We start from the raw sequence: 20,565 nt of genomic DNA on the forward strand, positions 1-20,565 counted from the left end.
CTTATGGGGAGAGAGAGCAGGAGAGGGAGAAGGGTAGAAAGGGAGGAAGGAGGGAGAGAAAAGAAAGAGAGGAGTCAGGGAGAGAATGAAAGGGGGGGGGAGGGAGAGATTGAGAGAGATATTAAATATGAGACCCTTATTAGAGATATTTGGAACAAAGATTATTCCCAGTTGATAGCTACCCCTTCTTATCCGTTAGCATTTATTTTGCTCATGTAAAAGCTTTCTATTTCATATAATGACATCTAAGTGACTACGTGCTAAGTGGCATGGCTGATATAGGCCAGGAACTTAAGAATGGGAAGACTGAATTAAAGGAATTAAAATAGGTAATGAGGAAATACAACTATCACTCTTTGCAGATGTTATGATGTTATTCTTAGAAATCCTAGAGAATCAACTAAAAAGCTACTTGAAATTATTAACACTTCAGCAAGTTGCAGGATGCAAAATAAACCCACATAAATCATCAGTATTTCTTATATGACCAATAAAGTCCAGCAACAACAGATGGAAAGATAAATTCCATTTAAAATAACTGTGGCTAATATAAAATACTTGGGAGTCTACCTCCAAGACAAACACAGCAACTATATGACCACGAACTACAAAAACATTTTCACAGAAACAAAGTCAAATCTAACAACTGGAAAAATATTAATTGCTCATGGGTAAGCAGAGGCCAATATAATAAAATTACAATCTTACTAAGTTAATTTATTTATTTAGTGCTGTCTATACCATGAACTTAAAATATTTTATAGAGCTAGAAAAATAATACAAATTCATTTGGAAAAAAAAGTTCATGTATATCATGGGAATCAATGAAAAAAAATGATGAAAGAAGTGGTCTAGCAGTACCAGATCTCAAACTGTATTATAAAGCAGTAATTATCAAAATATCTTGTACTGGCTAAGAATATAGAGGTAGATCAGTGAATAGAATAGACAGAAAGTATACTATAATATATGACTATAGTAATCTAGTATATGATTAAACCCAAAGAGCCAAACTTTTGAAACAAAAACTCATTATTTGACAATAATTGCTGAAAAAAACTGGAAACAGTATGGCAGAAACTAGGTATAGACCATCATCTCACACTGTATACTAAAATAAGTTCAAAATGGGTTACGTGATTTACACATAAAGGATTATACCATAAGCAAATTAAGAGAGTATGGAATCGTTTATCTGTCAGATTTATGGGCAGAGGAATAATTTAGGACCAAAGAAGATATAGAGAGCAAAACAAAATGTAAAATAGATAATTTTGGATTATATAAATCAAAAACCTTTGCACAACAAAACTAATGTAACCACGATTACAGGGGAAGTAGAAAACTGGGAAAGAAATTTTGAAACAAATATCTCTGATAAAGGCTTCATTTCTCAAATATATAGAGAGCTGCATCAAATTTATAAAAATACAAGTCATTCCCCCAATTGATAAATGGTCCAAAGGATATTAACAGGCAGTTTTCAGACAAAGAAATCAAAGCTATCTATAATCATATGAAAAAAATGCTCTAGATCATTATTGATCAGAGAAATGCAAATTAAAAACAGCTCTGAGGTAGCACCTCACAGCTATCAGAATGGCAAAATAAAACAAAAATGGAAATATTGGATTTGGAGAGGATGTGGGAAAGCTGGGACACTAATCCACTGCTGGTAGAGTTGTGAAAAGATCCAACCATTCTGGAGAACAATTTGAACCATGCCCAAAGGGCTACAGAACTGTGCATACCCTTTGATCCAGCAATACCACTGCTAGATTTATATCCCAAAGACATCCCCCAAAAGAGAAAAAAGACCTATCTGTACAAAAATATTTATAGCAGCTCTTTTTATGGTGGCTAAGAATTGGAAATCAAAGGAATGCCCATCAATTGGGGAATGGCTAAACAAATTGTGGTATATGATGGTGATGGAAGATTATTGTGCTATAAGAAATGACAAGGAGGATGACTTCAGAAAGGCCTGGAAAGACATGAATTGATGCATTTCTGGTGAGCAGAAGCAAGAGAACATTGTACACAGAGACAGCAATACCGTTTGATGAAGAAACTGTGAATGACTTGACTATTTTCAACAATACAATGATCTAAGACAATCCCAAAGGACTATTGATGAAACATACTATCCACCTCCAAAGAAAGAATTGATGGAACAGACCAAAGCATGCTATTTTTCACTTTCTTTAATTTTTTTCTTTTAATCAAGTTTTCTTGTACAAAATGACAAATATGGTAATATTTTACATAATCATACATGTATAAGCCATATTTGATTGTTTGGCAGCCTCAGGGAGGGGAGAGGAAGGAGGAATAAAAATCGGAAACCCAAAACAATAAATACAAATGTTTATTATTTTTTTAAAAAAAGAATGGGAAGACTGAAGTTCAAATTCCGCCTCACATGCTTACCTGTGTGACCCTAGGCCAAGTCAACCTCTCTGTGCCTTATTTTTCTCATCTGTAAAATTTGTATAATAATAGTACCTGTCTCATAGGGTTGTTGTGAGGATCAAATTAAATAACACGTAAATTACTTTACAAATCTTAAAGCACTATACAAATGCTATTATTATTTTAAGAATTCATCTCCTATTCATGGCTGGGAAAGGTATTTGATTTGGTTCTTTAAAAAATTTTGTGGTATGAAATTGAATATTCCAGGCACAAATCTATTTTGAACTGACTGTGAGGCATAAGATGGTGGTACAAACCAAGGATTGTTAATCCTTTTGTGCTACAAACCCATTTCAGAATTTGGTGAAGCCTATGGACTCTGCTTCAGAATATCTTGTTTTCTACATTAATAATTGAAGAAAATCCTAAATTTCAACTAGAGAATATGAAAATGAGATGTAATTTTCCCCCCATTCAAGTTCAGAGACCCTCTTGTTTACACTGTTCCATTGATCCACTTTACTATTTTTTAACCAGCACTAAATAGTTTTCATAATTATTTCTTTATAATATATTTTAAGGGGTAGAAGTATAATCTTTTCCCTCATTTGTACTCCTACAATTATTTGCCTTGATATTCTAGATCTTTCATTCCTCAAGAATTTTATTATTTTGTCTAGTTCTTTAAAGTAGCTTTGTAATTGGTATGGCACTGAATCTGTAAAATAAATTTAGTCAGTATTGTCATTTTTATTATATTGACAGCTCCCAACCATGAGTAATTCATCACTCTCCAATTATTTAAATCTTGTCTTTATTTTTGTAAATAGTGCTTTGTAGTTGTATTCATACAATTCCTAGGTGTGTCTTGGTACTTCTCTTTCTTGGTTATAAGCCTTTATTTTAACTTTTTGGTAATATGATGTTCTAAAATTTTCTTTCCTTTATAAAGGTTTCTGCTAAATTGTAGGTGATCCTGACTGTGGCTCCTTGACACTTGGGCTGTTTCTTTTTGGTGCTCACAGAATCTCTTTTTGGGACTTGGGATCTCTGAATTTTGGCCATGACACACTTGAATGTTTTCAGTTTGCAGTTTCCTTCATGAGGTGATTGGTAGATTCTATTTTCACATTGTTCGTTGTAAGCAGTTCTCATTTATGATTTCTTGAAATAGGGTATCCAGGATTTCTGTGTGGTCATCATTTCAATCCTTTGACTTTGTTTTAACATTTTTTGTTATCTCCTGGAGTTACAGAGTTCTGTTTGTTCCATTCTGGTTTTCAGGGAATCCACTACTTGGGTAAGGAACTTTCTGTTCTAAACTATTCTCTTGCCAATTTTTTTCCTCTAGAGCTCTTAAATTATGGTTTACTTTTTAAACTCTTCCTTCATTTCTCCTATTAAAATATTCTTTCCTTTTATTCTCTCTCTCTGTTAACTCATTTTCTTTCCCTCCTTCCTTCCCTCCCTTCCTTCCTTCTCTCTCTTTCTTTCTGTGGGACAATGAGGGTTAAGTGACTTGCCCAGGGTCACACAGCTAGTAAGTGTCAAGTGCCTGAGGCCAGACTTGAATTCAGGTCTTCCTGAATCCAGGGTCATTGCTTTATCCAATGTGCCGCCTAGCTGCCTCTTCCTTCATTTCTTCTAGCCATTCTTAGGGTCCTTGTGATCAAACCATTTTTTCCTTTGATACTTAATTTGTACTTGTTATTGAAGTGTTCTTTTCTAATGTTTGACTCTTGGGATTCTCTTAACTCATAGTACATATTCACTGTGTTTGATGCCCTATTCTGCTATCAAACAGTTTCTGTTTTGGGTCTTGGTGCTGGGGCCAGACTCTGCCTTCTCCCATCACTAGGGTGCAAAGTTCTGTTTGGCCCTGTTTCCTCTAGTCTGAATGCCATTCCTTCTGCTGTCTTGGATGGGGTGATCAGTACTAGGTTCCACCCTCTACTTCATTCTTTGTGTTCTTAGTTTCCTGATTGCCCAATACAGTGTTGTATTTGGTTTCTTATCCTTGCACAATCCCCAACGTGGAGTTTAGTTCTTTTATCTGCTTTGGCCTTAGTAAGTCCCAAGGAGATGCTAGAGATGATGCTGTTCTCAGGCCTCCTGGAAAGTCCTTTGGCAAAAATGTCTTTGCATTGTGCTGACCTTGTTTCCCAATGTGGCTCAAGTGTTCCCAGGTGTGCATCTGCCCTGCTTTTCTGTGCATTGACCTACAGAGGCTGGCAATTCCCTAATTCTCTCTTACAACATGTTGAAACCCAGCACTCCCTGCCTTTAGGCCCCAGTGACTAGAATTCCTACTGGTTTTGACCTCTCTCAATGCTCCTGAAGGTTTCAGGCCCTCCCTCCCCCACCGGGGATAATTGCTGAGAGGACCTGCTGACTTCGATTCTCTAGAGTTTCTGTCCTCAGGCCTGTTAACCAGGGGTCTGGTTGGCTCACCTCTCCTGGTGAGGTTCTTCTTCCAACTTCCACAGGCTTCTGGGTATCTTTTTATGCAGTCCTAGACTAGATGGACAAGCTTATTTCTGTTTCTCTTTGGTCTTCTTGATCATTAATTGATGATACCATTTTTAGGTGTCTGCTGGAATGTATGTGGAGCAGCTAGGCTCTTCTGTGGCTTTTCATGTTGCCATGGTAATCACATGTTTGTGTCTTATCACCCCAACTAGATTTTGAGCTCCTTGACGACAGAGACAATGCCCCCAGTATCATGTCTGTGTCTTTTACCCTGAAAAATGCTGGACATTGAAGCTATTGAAGACCTGATAGCAGAATGGCAAGATATACTAATATTCAGTGAGGTTACCAGAGAAGAAAAAGAATAAATAATCTTCTGTCTTCTTTTTTCATGAGTGATTTATTTCTGGAAACTTACAAACTAGAATTTGAGCATTGGAAAATTCTATTTTTTTCTCATAAAACTGAACTCTAATTTATGGATCCAACCATAAAGAGTTCTTGTTGATTTTACCATGGTCAGGTGAATCAGGTGGGGGAGGGGTGCACTGGGGCCTCTTTTGTCTGAATAAAAGAGCTGACATAACCACCAGTCTAAGTGAAGAGAATGAAGAGATTCTTGCAGGATGCCTGCCACTTAGACAGTCTGACCTGTAACTCCAATGGTTCTCCTAACTAAATAAAAAAGTAGCTGGTGTCTTAGGGACAGCAATATTAATGTCTCAGAACATTAAAATTTGTAGTTAAAGTATGTAGGACTTGAAAACAAAATGGGGTTCTAGAACAACCTGAATGACAAATGAAGATTTCCCAGGTCAACTTTCACTTGTACCTTGGCAATTACAGTCTTGGGTAGCCTTGGATGTAGCTGAGAAAACTGAGTACTGGGGTGTACAACTGAAGCCAAAGGATCTCTTACTCACATTCACATTCATCTTTACTTATCTCCCTTAATCATTCTTCCCTCCCTACCTCCCTTTTTCTTAACTAAAGAGAGCAAAACAGGGGGAAGCATGGACAAATGAGTGTACCTTTTTCACAGCTGTAGGACTGCTTTCTGCACTCTGCACTGGGCTCCTCTGGGGACTCGGTATTTCTCTTGGGACACACCTGGCCATATACACCTCATAGTTCAGGAGCATCTTCTGTCGCACGCTGACCGCTAGATCCTTCTGTTTAGGCTGAGATGTAAACTCTTCCACACTGCCTTTACTGCTGCTGCGACTGTGGGTTAGGTTACTGGACTGGCTATTGTGTCTGCTGTGTGTAGGCAAGAACCCTGAAAAGCAAAAACAAACAAATAAATAAATGAAAATTGAGGCAGCAACAATAAACAAAGCTCATTAATAAAGAAACTCGGTGTACAGTTAAAATTATTTGTGAGTTTATGTAAGCCTTTTATACTAGATTGCACCAGTTCAAACAGGAAATCTGCCTGAAAGACAACTTCGGTTTCTTGACCTCCATGAGCTATTTGGCACTGTTGAGCACTGTCCACTTTCAGATGCTCTCTCCTCTGTGTTTTCACTCTTCATTCTCCTCCTGTCTCTCTGACAGCTCTTTGGTCTACTTACTGGACCATCATTCAGATCATGCCCAGCTGTAGATATATCTAAAGCTCTGTCTCAAACTTCTTTTCTTTTCTCTCCACACTCTCTCTTGATGACCTGATTGATTTCCATGAGCTTAATTATGAACTCTATAGAGTGGACTCAAAGATATAGCTTATCCTCTTCTCTACTGAGACTCAGTTCTACAACCCATAGACATTTTGAACTGGAAGTTCCTATAGCCACTTCAGACTGAATGTACATACTCACGCCCAAAACAGAACCAAAGATCTTTCACCCACAAGTAACCCTTTTCTGAACCTCCCTGTTTTTTGGTGAGGATTCTCACAACCACCATTGTGGTTTAGGCTCTCATGACGTCTAGTCTGAACTACTGCAACAGTAATCTAACTGGATTCTCAAGCCTCTCCCCACTCTGATCCATCCTCCACACAAAAGTAAAAGTTATTTTCTTAAAGAACAGATTTGACCATGTCACTCTTCTCCTCAATAAAATCCAATAGCTCCCTATTGTCTCTAGGATCAACTACTCTGCCACTTAAAGTTTCTTACAACCTGGTTCCAATTTACCTTTCCATCCTTATTATAAATTGCACTCCTTGGGTTCAGCCAAAAATTTCATCACCAGGTGGCCAGTCTACTGTTGCTGATCTGCCTTTTCATGCTTAGCCAGGTTGATTCCCATGCATGACACTGTTACATTGCTTGCATACAAGCAATTTTTCATGCCTAAATGCACTCCTTCCTTCACTTGTTTCTTAGAATCCCTAATGTCCTTTGAAGCTTGTCTCACAGGCCACCTTCTTCAAGAAGTCTTTCCTGATTCCTCCCTAGCTAGGTAACAGTACCCAGCTACCTTTCCCTAATACTTTATATATTTATATATGTATATATGTATGTGTGTGTGTGTATATATATATGTATATATATATATACATGTATATATGTGCACACACACACACACACACACACACACATATATATGTCTATATACTTTGTATACACTTAAAAAAACATAGTTTCTTCCAATACAGCATAAGCTCCTTAAGGGCAGGACTGTCTTTTTTTCTTTCTTATTTGAATCTTTAACTTAGCACAATGCCCACTATATAAGAGGCACTTAATAAATGTGTATTGTATTGTATTTCTGTCTTAGAATACCAACATATTGCCTGGCACATAGTAATCCTTAACTTGTTGCTTGTTGACTGACTGAATTTGACACTGTCAATGGGAAATATCCCAGCATATGAATTGGTGTGTGGAAGCAGGTTTTTTTTTTTTTAATTTTTATTTTTTGGTGAGGCAATTGGGGTTAAGTGACTTGCCCAGGGTCACACAGCTAGTAAGTGTCAAGTGTCTGAGGTGAGGCCAAATTTGAACTCAGGTCCTCTGGACTCCAGGGCTGGTACACTATCCACTGCGCCACCTAGCTGCCCCTGGAAGCAGTTTTAAAAGTGATAAAGTAAAGAAGTGATTTTTTTTAATATCATGGGACTATCATACAAAAGAGGTAGAAGTACCAGAGGAAAACAAAAAATGACAAAGAATCTAATAATTGCAAAAAGGCAATTCATGATGAATTCAAGAAAGAAAGGAAATGATTTTGCAAAGGCTCTTATCAGACCCAAGATCTATCATACTACTAGGCCTCACTGGGAGCAATGTATAGAAGATTCATTTAGAGTTTACAGAGTTTTGCACCAGGTAATTTTTAAAAATAAAAAACTAAAATTATAATGTTTTTGTTACCCTACATCTCATTCACCTCATTTTACTGTTGAATTTTAAAGAAATTTTGGGATGAATACTACGCCAAAGAATATTTTAATATTAAATGAAAATAACCAAGTCAATAGAAAATAAGTATTTCCTGTCAAGGTTAATAAAAATCCAAGAGTGTATTATTTACTCATGCAATGCTGGGCAAAATAAAATAAGATTTTTGAAATCCAATAGGACGTTTTTAATGCAGCCTGAATCACTGTTGAGCATTTGCACAACAGGAGACAGCTAACTACCTCTGAATGCTGAAGTGGTCCAAGCAAGGCCAAAGACAGTCCATGTTCTCAAGAAGCTCATGGTGGAGATAATGCACAAACAACTATGTAAAACATGATTCAGGCAGGATAAACTGAGAGGAATCTGAAAGGAAGGGCATTAAGATTAAGGAGAATAGGGTAAGTTTCTGGCAACAGTTGGATCTTCAATGAGACTTAAAGGAAGCCAGGGAAGGCAGAAGGCTGAGATAAGGAAGACAACAATCTCCCAGGTGTGTGTGTGTGTGGAGGGGGGAGTGAGTAAAAATGCCCTGAGTTGGGAGATGTACTGTCATTAGACTATAAAGAGACATGGGGAACAAGGTGGGAGAAGATTGGAAAGGTAGAAAAGGAATATAAAGGGCTTTAAAAGCCAAACAGAGGATTGCATATTTGATCTTGGAGGCAATTAGGGAGCGAGTGATGACATGGTCAGACTAGCGCTGTAGGAAGATCAATTAGACAGCTGTGTGGAGGATGAAATGGAGTAATAATTTAAAAATAAACACACATGAACATGTGATTATGCAAGGAACAGAGAGAGTATTGTTTATGAAACTGTTATCTCAATTATGTAAGGCGACTTTTAAAAAGTAGGTTAGATTTAATATTTACTGCAAGAATCTCAGGATTGACATTCTTAATCTCTCCCAGCAATAGGCACACTTGTTGACAGTTTAAAAACCATGTGATTCTTTGTGCCCTGTTCCCTTTGCAGCAGTCCTGCCACCATTGTCACTGCAAAAGCAGAAAGGAGCTGCCCAGGACTGAAGACAATTTTTAAAATATATTTTGTTTCATGGGTTGCCATGGCTAAAAAAAAATTTCATCACCAGGTGGCCAGCCTACTGTTGCTGATCTGCCTTTTCATGCTTAGCCAGGTTGATTCTCATAAAACAGAGATCCTTCCTCCCTGCAGCTCCTAGTTCCACTGTATATTTTGTTTTCTCCCGGTAGAATGGAAGCTCCTTCCAGGCAGGGCCTGCCTTGCTTGCTTGTATTTGTACCCCCAGAGCTTAAGATGGAACCTTGCATATCGTAAGTGCTTAGTAACTGCTTTATTGTTCATTCCCTCATTCTGAAAGCCCTGCTAGCATGGCAAAAGCTGCCAGGGCTTGTCCTCAGGTGGCATTACTTCTGACACCCGGGGTCGCCTCCACTTTGAAGTATAACTTTGTGGAGCTCAATCTCGACATTCTTGCTATAAACAAAACCAGAAGAAAGAAGCTGCAGTCAAATGCAAGGAAAGCTCATAGGTATTCCTTGGAGAGACAGTGGAAGGAGTTTTATCATGTACCTAGCAGCTAACAGAGATACTTGGTCATTACCTTTCACAATACTAATGTCAAGTATTTGCAAAAAGACCACCATGAAAATAATAACTATCAGCTATTATAACTAACAAAACAAAAAATATTTATTACTTACTTAACATTTTAAAGTTTGCAAAGTGCTTTCACAAATATCTCATTTATGCTCACAATAATCCTGAGAAGTAGGAGTGCCAATATTATGCCGTTTTACAGATGAGGAAACTGACACAGCCAGAGAGAGGTTAAGTGACTCATCCTACAACTAATTGTCTAAGTCTGGATTTGAACTTGGTCTTCTTGACTCTAGGTCAGGCTCTCTATCCACTTTGCCAATTAGCTGACTCAGCAACATGGTTGAAGTGGTAGAAAAATTCAACAAGACCCTTCAGAACAAATTCACATTCACTCTGATACTTGGGGACTTCAAAGGAAAGGGAGAGGCTGAGAAGAAATATAAGGGAAAGTGTGATTCAGGAAAATAAAAAGAAAGAACAACGACTTACAGACTATACAAAAACCTCATGACTCTATATCATGAACATTTCCTTTAAAAAGAAGAATTTTCAGGTGCTGGACACAGTGAGCACCAAATAACCCCATAAAGAATGAAAGATTTTATTTAAACAGATAGGAAAAGTCTTGTTACTGAAGTGGGAGTGATCCCTGAGGCAGCTGTCTGTGTAAAGTCAGACCAACACATCATCAGAGATGAGTCACTGAGTTTGTAAAAACCAAGAAGAAAAGAATGAGAAAAAGAAATGAAGGGCAATGAAAATAACTGCATCCAGAGTAACCAATGTAAATTATTTGCCACAACAAGGTGATCAAAAGAACCCAGAAAGCACCTTGGTCAGCAATCATCTGACTTGACTTGTCAAAGTGAGAGAGAGAGAGAGAGGGAGAGAGAGAGACGGCTGCCAAAAGCAACACTGGGTTAGAATATAAATTGGTTTGTAAAACCTTGTGAAGAAGGATGATTAACAATTATGGACAGTGTCATCTCAAAGCAGAGAGAAGCAGTGAAGGGTAAAACCAGTTGAAAGAAGACATAGGGGATTTACCATGTTGGCAGAGACCAATAACTCATATGCAGTCAACAGCACCCTCCCCATTTTTACACATTGGAGCAGCCATGCCTGAGTGCATTTCTATCCATGTCAGCCAGACTGGTGTGCAGATGGGCGATGCCTGTTGGGAATTATATTGCTTAGACAGAGCATGGGATCCAAACCAATGGTACCATGTCAAGGGACAGAACCTTGGGGGTGGCTGGTAACTCCTTCAAAACCTTCTTTATGAGACAGGAGCTGGCAAGCAAGTACCCAGAGTGGTCTTTATAGACTTGGAGCCTGCTGTGATAGATGAGGTTTAGATCAACATCTATAAATAGCTATTCCTGAGCAGCCAATCTCTGGCAGGGAGATGCTGCTAATAACTATGCCTGGGGTAATTATACTGCTGGGAAGGAGATAACTGATCTTGTATTGGAGCACATCTGAAAACTGTTGGGCCAATACACAGGGGTACAGGATCCCTGATAGTTCATAGCTTTGGAGGTGGTACAGGCTTAGGTTTCACCTTCCTGCTGATGGAGAAGCCCTCTGTCGACTATGACAAGAAGTCCTAGCTGAAGTTTGCCATCTACCTAAGCACCACAGGTATCCACAGTTGTAAGAGAGACCTACAATTCCATTTTAACCACTCATACCACACTGGGGTACTTGGACTATGCCTTCATGGTAGACAATGAAACAATCTATTATATCTGCTGCCGGAACCTAGGCACTGAGCTCCCCACAAACACCAACCTCAATCAGCTCATTAGCTAGATCATTCACCATCACTCCTCACCTATTCTTCTATTGTCCCTGCTGAGAAGATCTATCATGAGAAGCTCTTTGCAACAGAGATCTCCATCACCTGCTTTGACCCCTCTAGCCCTTCCAACTTATCACATCATGGAAAGTACATGGCCTACTGCATGCTATACCAAGGTGATATGGTATCCAATGATGTCAATTCCACCATTGCCACAATAAAGACTAAGAGAACTATTCAGTTCATAGAACCCTCTGGCTTCAAGATTAGTATCAATTGCCAGTTCCCAACTGTGGTACCCAGTGGAGATCTAGCTAAAGGCTGTATGGGTGCTAATTAACACAATGGCCCCTACCAAAGCACAAGTCTGATCTTGTATATGCCAAAAGGGTATCTGTACACTGATATGTGGATGAAGACATGGAGAAAAGAGAATTCTCTGAGATGGAAGAAAATTTGCCTGTACTAGAGAAGAATTATGAGGAAAGCAGGTATAGATTCAATAGAGAATAAAGATGAAACTGAAGCATTCTACAAAGGACCTAGCAACCAAGCTTATTTGGCCTAAAGGTGGATATCTTTCGTATCTTTCTCATTTTGTACCATCCCAAAATAAAATCTTTTCTTCACAAAACAAAACAAGTAAACACAATACATCCAACTAAGCAGTCTTTCCAAGGGCATTTCAAGAACGAAAACAGGATATATACGAACAGAAAAAATAGAAAAGACCTATAAATGCCATTCTAACAAACAAATTATCCTAATATACCATACAGACCACCATAACGACCACTGAGGTGCTTGTAAGAGGATGAAGAAATGGCACTGATGAGAATAAACCAAGGAAAACCTGCCAACTGGACCAAGTAGAAGAGATCTGGTCTGGAGGCAACATGATTGTGAGGGTACTGAGGGACTGAGTGTCCCCAACATCTTAGAGCAGTTTTAAGCTTTAATAGAATTTACAGCTTAACACTCCTCTGAGACTTTTGGAATACTCTTTTATGAAGTGTCTGAAAGAGGAAAAGATACCAAAGGCATGGGGGAAATCTTGGATCTTGTTCAAGGTAATCGGAAGAACATCAGTATTCCTCTCATTTATAAGCCCAATCTTCCATCTCAACAAAATCTTTATGACATTCATCTATATACAAATGGAGGCTTTCACAAGCGATATCCAACAACCAACTGCAACTTTACCACTTTATAAATTAACTGAGATGAAAAGAATGTAAGAATCCATTGTGCTTACTGGTGGTGATTATTTAACAAAGCATTTTATTTGATAGAATTGGAAAAGAGGAGGATGGGAGGGATTATTTTCAGGAAATTACAAAGCTCTTTTCCTATCTCCAAGCTGCCTGTGAAAGCAAAGTCTTATCTTTTCAATACTAATATGCTGCTGTGTGGCAGCAAGACTTAAAAAAAACCACACCACTGGCACTAAAGCACTAAAGATGAGTGTCACAAAGAGGTCAGTAGAGGGGTGCCCAGAACAACTTCAATACACAACTAATGAGGAGCTCTAAATATGTCACCAAGAAATTGTATGACAGGAAGAAAAGATGAGTTGGTCATGTGGCAACTGAGAGAGCTGACAGGTGGACAACCAGAGTTTGCTACTGGTGCCCTCATAACCTTAAGAGAAATCAAAGGCCACACTATTTCAGGCAGATCCCAGCCATGCTTCACAGCTCTGTCCCCAACTCTTGGCCCTTTTCTCATCAGTCTGATAGCAGTCTTGCTGCCAGAAAGTTCCCTTCCTCTCCCCCTCCAGTTCTGAAACCATAATCAAATCAATTCTGCCATTGCTCCTGGAAGGGGTGTACAGTCTACTCCTTTAGCCCCATTCACCACATCTGTTACATTCTGTACCAAAGCTCTGCCCCCTCTACCTTATGCGTGGTTTTCATTTCTTTTTCCTCTTAGTCTGGCCACCTTTGGGGAGAGAGAGGGAAAAATGGAAAAATGTAGAGAGGAAGTTTTTCTCTTTTCCTTAAGTTTCATTGTACTTTTAAAAAAAGGGGTGATCAAATTCATGAAAATGTGATGGGTTGGGGCGGCTAGGTGACGCAGTGGATAGAGCACCGGCCTTGGAGTCAGGAGTACTTGAGTTCAAATCCGGTCTCAGACACTTAACACTTACTAGCTGTGTGACCCTGGGCAAGTCACTTAACCCCAATTGCCTCACTTAAAAAAAAATGTGATGGGTTTTGGTGTAAATTTTAATGGGAATAAGATTAAGGTATGTCACATACTAAATTTCATGGTGAAATTTCTCTGGATGTTTTTCTCTAAAAATTATTGTTAGGAATTGAGATTTGGCACCTGGACTACATTTTCTTATGTGTTACACAGAAACTGTTGGATACAAGAGTTCCCTCAAGCACTATACTTACTTATTTCCTTGAGGGAGATGTGCTTATCTATGAATTTACTTTTTCCCCTTGATCTGAGCTCCCAGAAGAGGGATAGAAATTTTTATTGACAGTCAAAGAAGTCCAACTGTGACCCTAAAAAATAATATCTATATTATAACCCAAGCAAGGCAGTTAGTGGGTACCCCTGAACACCAACAAAAGCTCAAAGTGATCCCCCTTTCATCTATAATTAAAAATGGATGTAGGGGACAGCTAGGTGGCGCAGTGGATGAAAACACAAGCCCTGGATTCAGGAGGACCTGAGTTCAAATCCGGCCTCAGACACTTGACACTTACTAGCTGTATGACCCTGGGCAAGTCACTAAACCCTAATTTCCCCACAAAAAAACAAAATAAAAATGGATGTAAAAGTACCTTGCTTCCACCTTATCTTCTATTTCCACTAACCACAGGTGATCAGACCAATAGATCTTAGAGGATGCCAGACATTTTGTTATATATTGTCAACAGTGCTATAGCTGTGCATTTTGGCCCGCCAGATATGTAATACCAGGCTGCTAGATGTGGGTGTCGTCTTTTCTCTTCTTTTTTTCTCATTGTTAAATTTTATTTTTGATTTATGGAATAAAACAAGTATTTCAATAACAGTACAATAAAAAAAATGATTGCACATCAAATTGCAAATTTACTATGTACAACTTGCTATTCCTTTCAAATATACAATAAAATTATCATGTAAATTTCTTTTTTTCTTCCCTCCCCCCAATCTTACCCTAGGGATGACTACCATTAGATACACAATAGGTATGTATATGTAAAATTATTTTATACCTACTTCTATTTATCAGTTTTCTTTGGCTACAGATAGCGTCTTTCTTCATATGTCTTTTATAGTTAATTTGGGTATTTATAATAGCCAAAATAACTTATTTGTTCAAAGTAGATATGTAATTACAAATGGCACTTTGTTTACTGACACTGATTTGATCCTGGTAAAAGTATTTAAGCTGGGGACAGCTAGGTGGCACAGTGGATAAAGCACTGGCCCTGGATTCAGAAAGACCTGAATTCAAATGTGGCCTCAGACACTTGACACTTACTAGCTATGTAATCCTGGGCAAGTCACTTAACCCTCACTGCCCCTCAAAACAACAACAACAACAAAAGAAAAGAAAACAAAAAAACCCCAAAAAGTATTTATGCTGAAGAATAAGCAACCCACCATGAAAGCGGGGATCACCAAAAGGCCAAACTCAGCAAAACTCAAGATCTCTGAGTAGCACATTCAAATTTTAAACCTGTTACTCACAGATGTAGATTACTGAGAAAGCTGGGGAGACAATTCTAGAAAAGCAGGAGTAGGATCTCCCTGACACACCCCACCATAGCTCCTTTTTAAATCAGAAAGTTTCCCACCTGTTAGACCATGGGTCTAGCTACTATACTTTTTTAATAATGCAAAGTTTCTCAGGCTCAGGCTTGGAGTTTTGTACCAGCATAGCTATAAAAGGTCAGCCTCTGACTTTCAAGCCCAGACTTGAAAGAACCATCCAATGATGTTACAACAATATCCCTGTTCCCCACCTCAAACTAAATTCCTATAACCTGGGCAAAAAACACCTAAATGTTTGATTCCACAATGATAGGTTTATGGGAGTGGAAAAACTCTTTTGCTAAAAAAAAATTTAAAAGTCAAGTTTGGCTTGCTGGTACACTGGATGAATAATTTTCACTGTCCAGGAGCATCATTGCCAGGATGTTTTTAAAATATGGTTATCCCAAATATATGGCTTTCCCAAACCTAACGCTAAACTCTGTGGTGCTTTTAGTATTACTGATGGTGCTCTAGATCTGCTATTTGTACTACTGAATTCTTGCACTCTCAAATTCTATTAAGTTATTTTATGTGGGATACAAGTCAAATACTAGGGTTACTTTGGAGAGAGATTCATGACGGAATGGCACAGCAGACACAGAACTGTTTGAGGAAGTCAACCTTCAGTTACTATATGCCCTTTTCCCCTTTGTGCCTCACTGTTTCCTGTATTTGAACAGTGAACAATGATGTTCTGGCTGGGGAAAATGAAACGAAACAAAACAAATACCTGTGGTTTAAGGTTTAAACAATTACTTCTGTCTTGAAGCATCTATTTTGAATGCTTAGGACTCATTGCCTTGGCTCCAGGTGGTCTCAGCACTGAGGGCTCTGGGTTAGGCTGCACAAAGGTCAGTGGGCTTAGCAACCTTGTCAGCTTTGTAGCCTTGGAATTACTGGGGTTGGTGGCCCTGATGACAGACTCTGCGGCCCAGGGATTAGGCCTGGTGAGAGACTTTGGGATTAGCAGGTTTATATCCTTTGGTTAAGTGGTCCTGGCAGCCTTGGATTCAGGCCTGGTGACCTTGGGCCCGAGGAGCAAGGATATAGAGACAATGGCACTGAGGGTCTTGGGAGTCTCTACTCAGGCACCGATGGCACCTTCTTCAGTCCCTCCTGGTTATGCTCCTTGGCAGTTCCTGAGAAACTGCGTCCACGCCTTTCAAATACTCTGAAGGTACTCTCAATCTCTTGGTCTGGGTTTCTAAATATCATTTCTGTGCCATTTTAGGGACCGGTTGTGGGTGGTATAATGCTCAGATTGTCTTTACACAACAACCTTCACACACAGCTGGTTGCTCTGAGGATTAGAAGGGGCTGAAGGCAAGAAAGAAACAGCCCTAATCCCACTGAGTAAGAGAAGTTGGCTTGAAATTAACAGCGAAGGCAAAGTTTGCGCTAAAATAGTAGGTTCCTGAATGACAAAGGATTCTACTACAATGAGTTTTGTGATCTTAGGAGCTCATCATTGATTTATTCTCTACTGTCTTTTTCTTCATCCAAATGTCTTGCCCTCCAAGCTCCCCACATTTCAAGAGTACAGATTTCCACACAAGTCTTATTTTTTAAAATTGGGAACCTGACAAACATGAATAATTCAATATATGAAGTACAGAAAAAGTGGGTTATATAACTGAGGATCTCAATTACATATGGCATATATCAAGTTTAACACAATAGTACCAACATTGCCTTGCTTGCCTTCTGAACTTCTTTATCTTCCATGCATTAAAAAGAAATGTTTCATTGGCATTTTTTTTCCTTATTTTTTTTTTGTCACAATAACTACCCACCCATTCTCTCAGAAGACCTCCTCTCAAATAAAAAGCCCTCCCTTCTAAGCATAGTCACATTAGATAAATTCACACACTGGCTGTGTCTGAAAATGTGTTTCATTCTGAACCTCTACTTCATCACCTCCCTACCAAGAGCAGGAAGCCGACTTCATTTTTGGTCTTTTGCAGTAGTGACTGCACAGTAAAAAACATATTGCATTGATCAGAGCTCTTAAATCTTTCTAAGGTGTTTTCCTTTATATTACTGTGGCTGTTGTATAACATAATCTAATTCTGTTCACTATACTTAAATCAGTTCATACAAATCTTCCCAGATTTCTTTGAATCCAGGTCTATATTAATCCACTGCCTATTCTACCTGTTTTGAAAAAGGCCTGTATTCTAGGCATTAATTCTATCCCAAGCCCCTTTGATCTTAGATTACCTACCTATTCTGCATTAAAATCTCAGGTTCACTCTACTGAATAGAATCTGAGGCCATAAACATTATTCAAATCCTTTCCCCAGTCATTCCCTCTTGTGCATTAGTGGTTATTCAGTATTAGAAACCTCCAAAACACTCTCCCTTCTCAGATTTCTTGTAGCACTTTGTCTGGACTTCTCCTTTGTATTTATCTCTTTCTGAGGCTTCTTCTAGCTGTAAAAGCCTATGATCATAGTTATTTGTGTACTTGTCTTTCTAACCATTAATTAGGTTCCAAGTTCCTTGAGACTAGTGTCAGTGTGGTAGCTATCTTTAAATTTTCAGCACTTACATCAGTGCCTAATACACAAATAGGTGCTTAATAAGCATTTGCTAAATTGATTTTTTTTCCCTGTGTTGTACCTAATTTCCTCTAAAGTAGAGAAATTTAAAATTTACATTTAAAATTCACTTGGGGGGCAGCTAGATGGCGCAGTGGATAGAGCACCGGCCCTGGAGTCAGGAGTTCCTGAGTTCAAATCCGGCCTCAGACACTTAATACTTAACTAGCTGTGTGACCCTGGGCAAGTCACTTAACCCCAATTGCCTCACTAAAAAAAAAAAAAAAAAATTCACTTGGGATTTTTTCTCTTCCCTTCCATTCTCAGTCTCAAGCCATATTGATGAAGCCCATGTACAAACGTCTTCTAGATCTTGTGAGGAAAATTATGTCAGCCAAAAGCCCAATAAACATTGTTATCTTAAGCTGTGGTCCAAAAAATTAAACGCCGTTCTTGGATACCATGTATGTAGCTACTCACTTCCCACAGTCTTTGTTTACTTTTGAAGTCCTCATAGGGAAGCCCAGCTAAGTGGATTGAGCACTAGCCTTGGGGCCAAGAAGACATGAGATGAAGTCTTAACCACTACCCTCCCTGGCTATGTGACACCAAGCAAACTATGTAACCTCTCAGTCCAGTAGCAACTTTTTAAGACTAGAAGTTGCAAAAAAGGTATAGACTTGCATTTGTAGACAGTGTTTCTTTTTGATAGAGCATTGGGCCAGGAGTCAGGAAGACATAAGTGCAAATCTAGTCTCAGACACTTATTAGCTGTGTGACAAGTCACTTAAAGCCCTGCCTCAAATGAAGTAATTTTTGTAAAGGCACTACCCATTGTACCTGGAACAAAGGAGGTGCTAAATAAATGCCCCTCCCCTCCCCTTCCCTTCCCTTTCTTCATCTGGGAGTTTCCTATATCAGTGAAATCACACATCCAGTCCCTATCTATAACCACTATCTAGAAAACACGAGTCTATTATCTGTGTTCCCACATCTTTCACTTTCCACCCAAGACTTTATGTCATAGTGAAGTCTTTCCAGTTTTCCGCTAGAAGTATCATTCAAACCCACATATATCACAAGAAGGAGGTAACAGCAGCTAGCCAGTTTGATTACTGTCCATGGGCCATGGGACACACCCCGGATACATGGTCCATGAAGACAGCATCCCTCCTGATTAATCACATAAGGGCACAAGGGCCAGGGAGTCCGTGACCACAAAGGGCTGTATCTCTTCTTTCTGGGGGCTATCTAAAGGAGTTTGCTTTAAATAGGAGCATACTAACCCTATATGTATATTCTCCCCATTGTGTGCAGCATGGGACCCTGCTTCTCTTACTCTCCTTTCCTCCATCTCCAAACCCTAGGCACCATCCAAACGATTCTGCCATAGATCTTCCTTTCCCTTCTCTGAAGTCCCGTAGCACTTATTGTGTGTACCCTCCATTTTATCATTTAAATTGATTGTCATATTGTAAACTGTTTTATGTACATATTTTATCTCTCCAACTAAGCTCCTTGATGGTCAGGACACAGTTTTATACTTTTGTGGATGTGTGTGCACGTCTGAGTGTGTATCCCATAAAGCACCTAGCTCAGCCAGGGTGGCAGACACTCAAATACTTGTGAAATTGAACCTATAAAAGGGAAAGAGAACAAGCATTTATTTAGCGCCTACTATGAGTCCCAGGCACTGTGTGGTAAGCACTTTTTATCAATTTTATCTCACCCGACCCTCACAACAACCCTGGGAGGTAGGTGCTAATATGATTCTCATTTTACAGGTGAGGAAACTGAGGCAGACAGAGGTTAAGTGACTTTCCCAGCATCACACAACTAGTAAGTGTATGAGGCTGGATCTGAACCCAGGCTGTCTTGATTTGAGGCTCAGTGCCCTATCTATCGTGCCATCAGCTGCAGCTAAAAGGGACAAGAAATTTGAACTTCCAAAATTCTAGAGGAAGAATAATACATCAAGCAAGGGTTCTAGCTTCAGGAGTCTACCTCAGTTTTCCCATTAAGGTGAAAAGTTATAATAGTTTCAAAATAGTTTTAAAGTTCAAGTAAAATGCCAGCATCTTAACACAAGTCCAGTTAGTTCTATCAATGTTTAAATAATTGTGTACTCTTATGTAGAACTGTGTGATCCTAGACGAGTCACTTAACCCTGTTTGCCTCAGTTTCCTCATCTGTAAAATGAGCTGGAGAAGGAAGTGGCAAACCATTTTATTATCTTTGCCAAGAAAACTCCAAATGGGGTCATGAAGAGTCAGACATGACTGAAACAACTAAACAACAAACAACAAAATATACAGAACACTGTATGGACTGCCTGAGAAGAAGCCTGAGACTGTTTAAAAAGGGAGTGAAATCAGGCCTAAGTGAGTTAATATGTAGTTGTTTTAACCAAAAGACATCATTCTTATATAAGGTTCATGAATAAGCTATCTGACCTAGAAGAAATCAGGATGATCCTAAAACCACAGATTAGTATGGAATAATAATAACGCACACAATTATATTACATAAATTATTAAAGATGATATAATATATAATCATATTACAAATCATGTGATATAACTAAATTATGTAATTGTGGTTATAATGCTATATTATTTTACTATAATAATGTATAGAATAA

At 38.8% G+C, this 20,565-nt stretch overlaps 1 protein-coding gene across 1 annotated transcript in view; it reads right to left on the minus strand.

Annotated features, from left to right (window-relative positions):
* TEX2 (testis expressed 2) overlaps positions 1-20,565 on the minus strand; it is a 161,371-nt gene that overhangs the window by 55,535 nt on the left and 85,271 nt on the right. The window contains 1 exon segment of the mRNA XM_043963451.1: positions 5,916-6,163. Within this exon segment, the coding sequence (XP_043819386.1) occupies positions 5,916-6,163 (248 nt within the window).

Source organism: Dromiciops gliroides, chromosome 4, assembly GCF_019393635.1.
Source record: "Dromiciops gliroides isolate mDroGli1 chromosome 4, mDroGli1.pri, whole genome shotgun sequence".
Taxonomy (NCBI): Eukaryota; Metazoa; Chordata; class Mammalia; order Microbiotheria; family Microbiotheriidae; genus Dromiciops; species Dromiciops gliroides.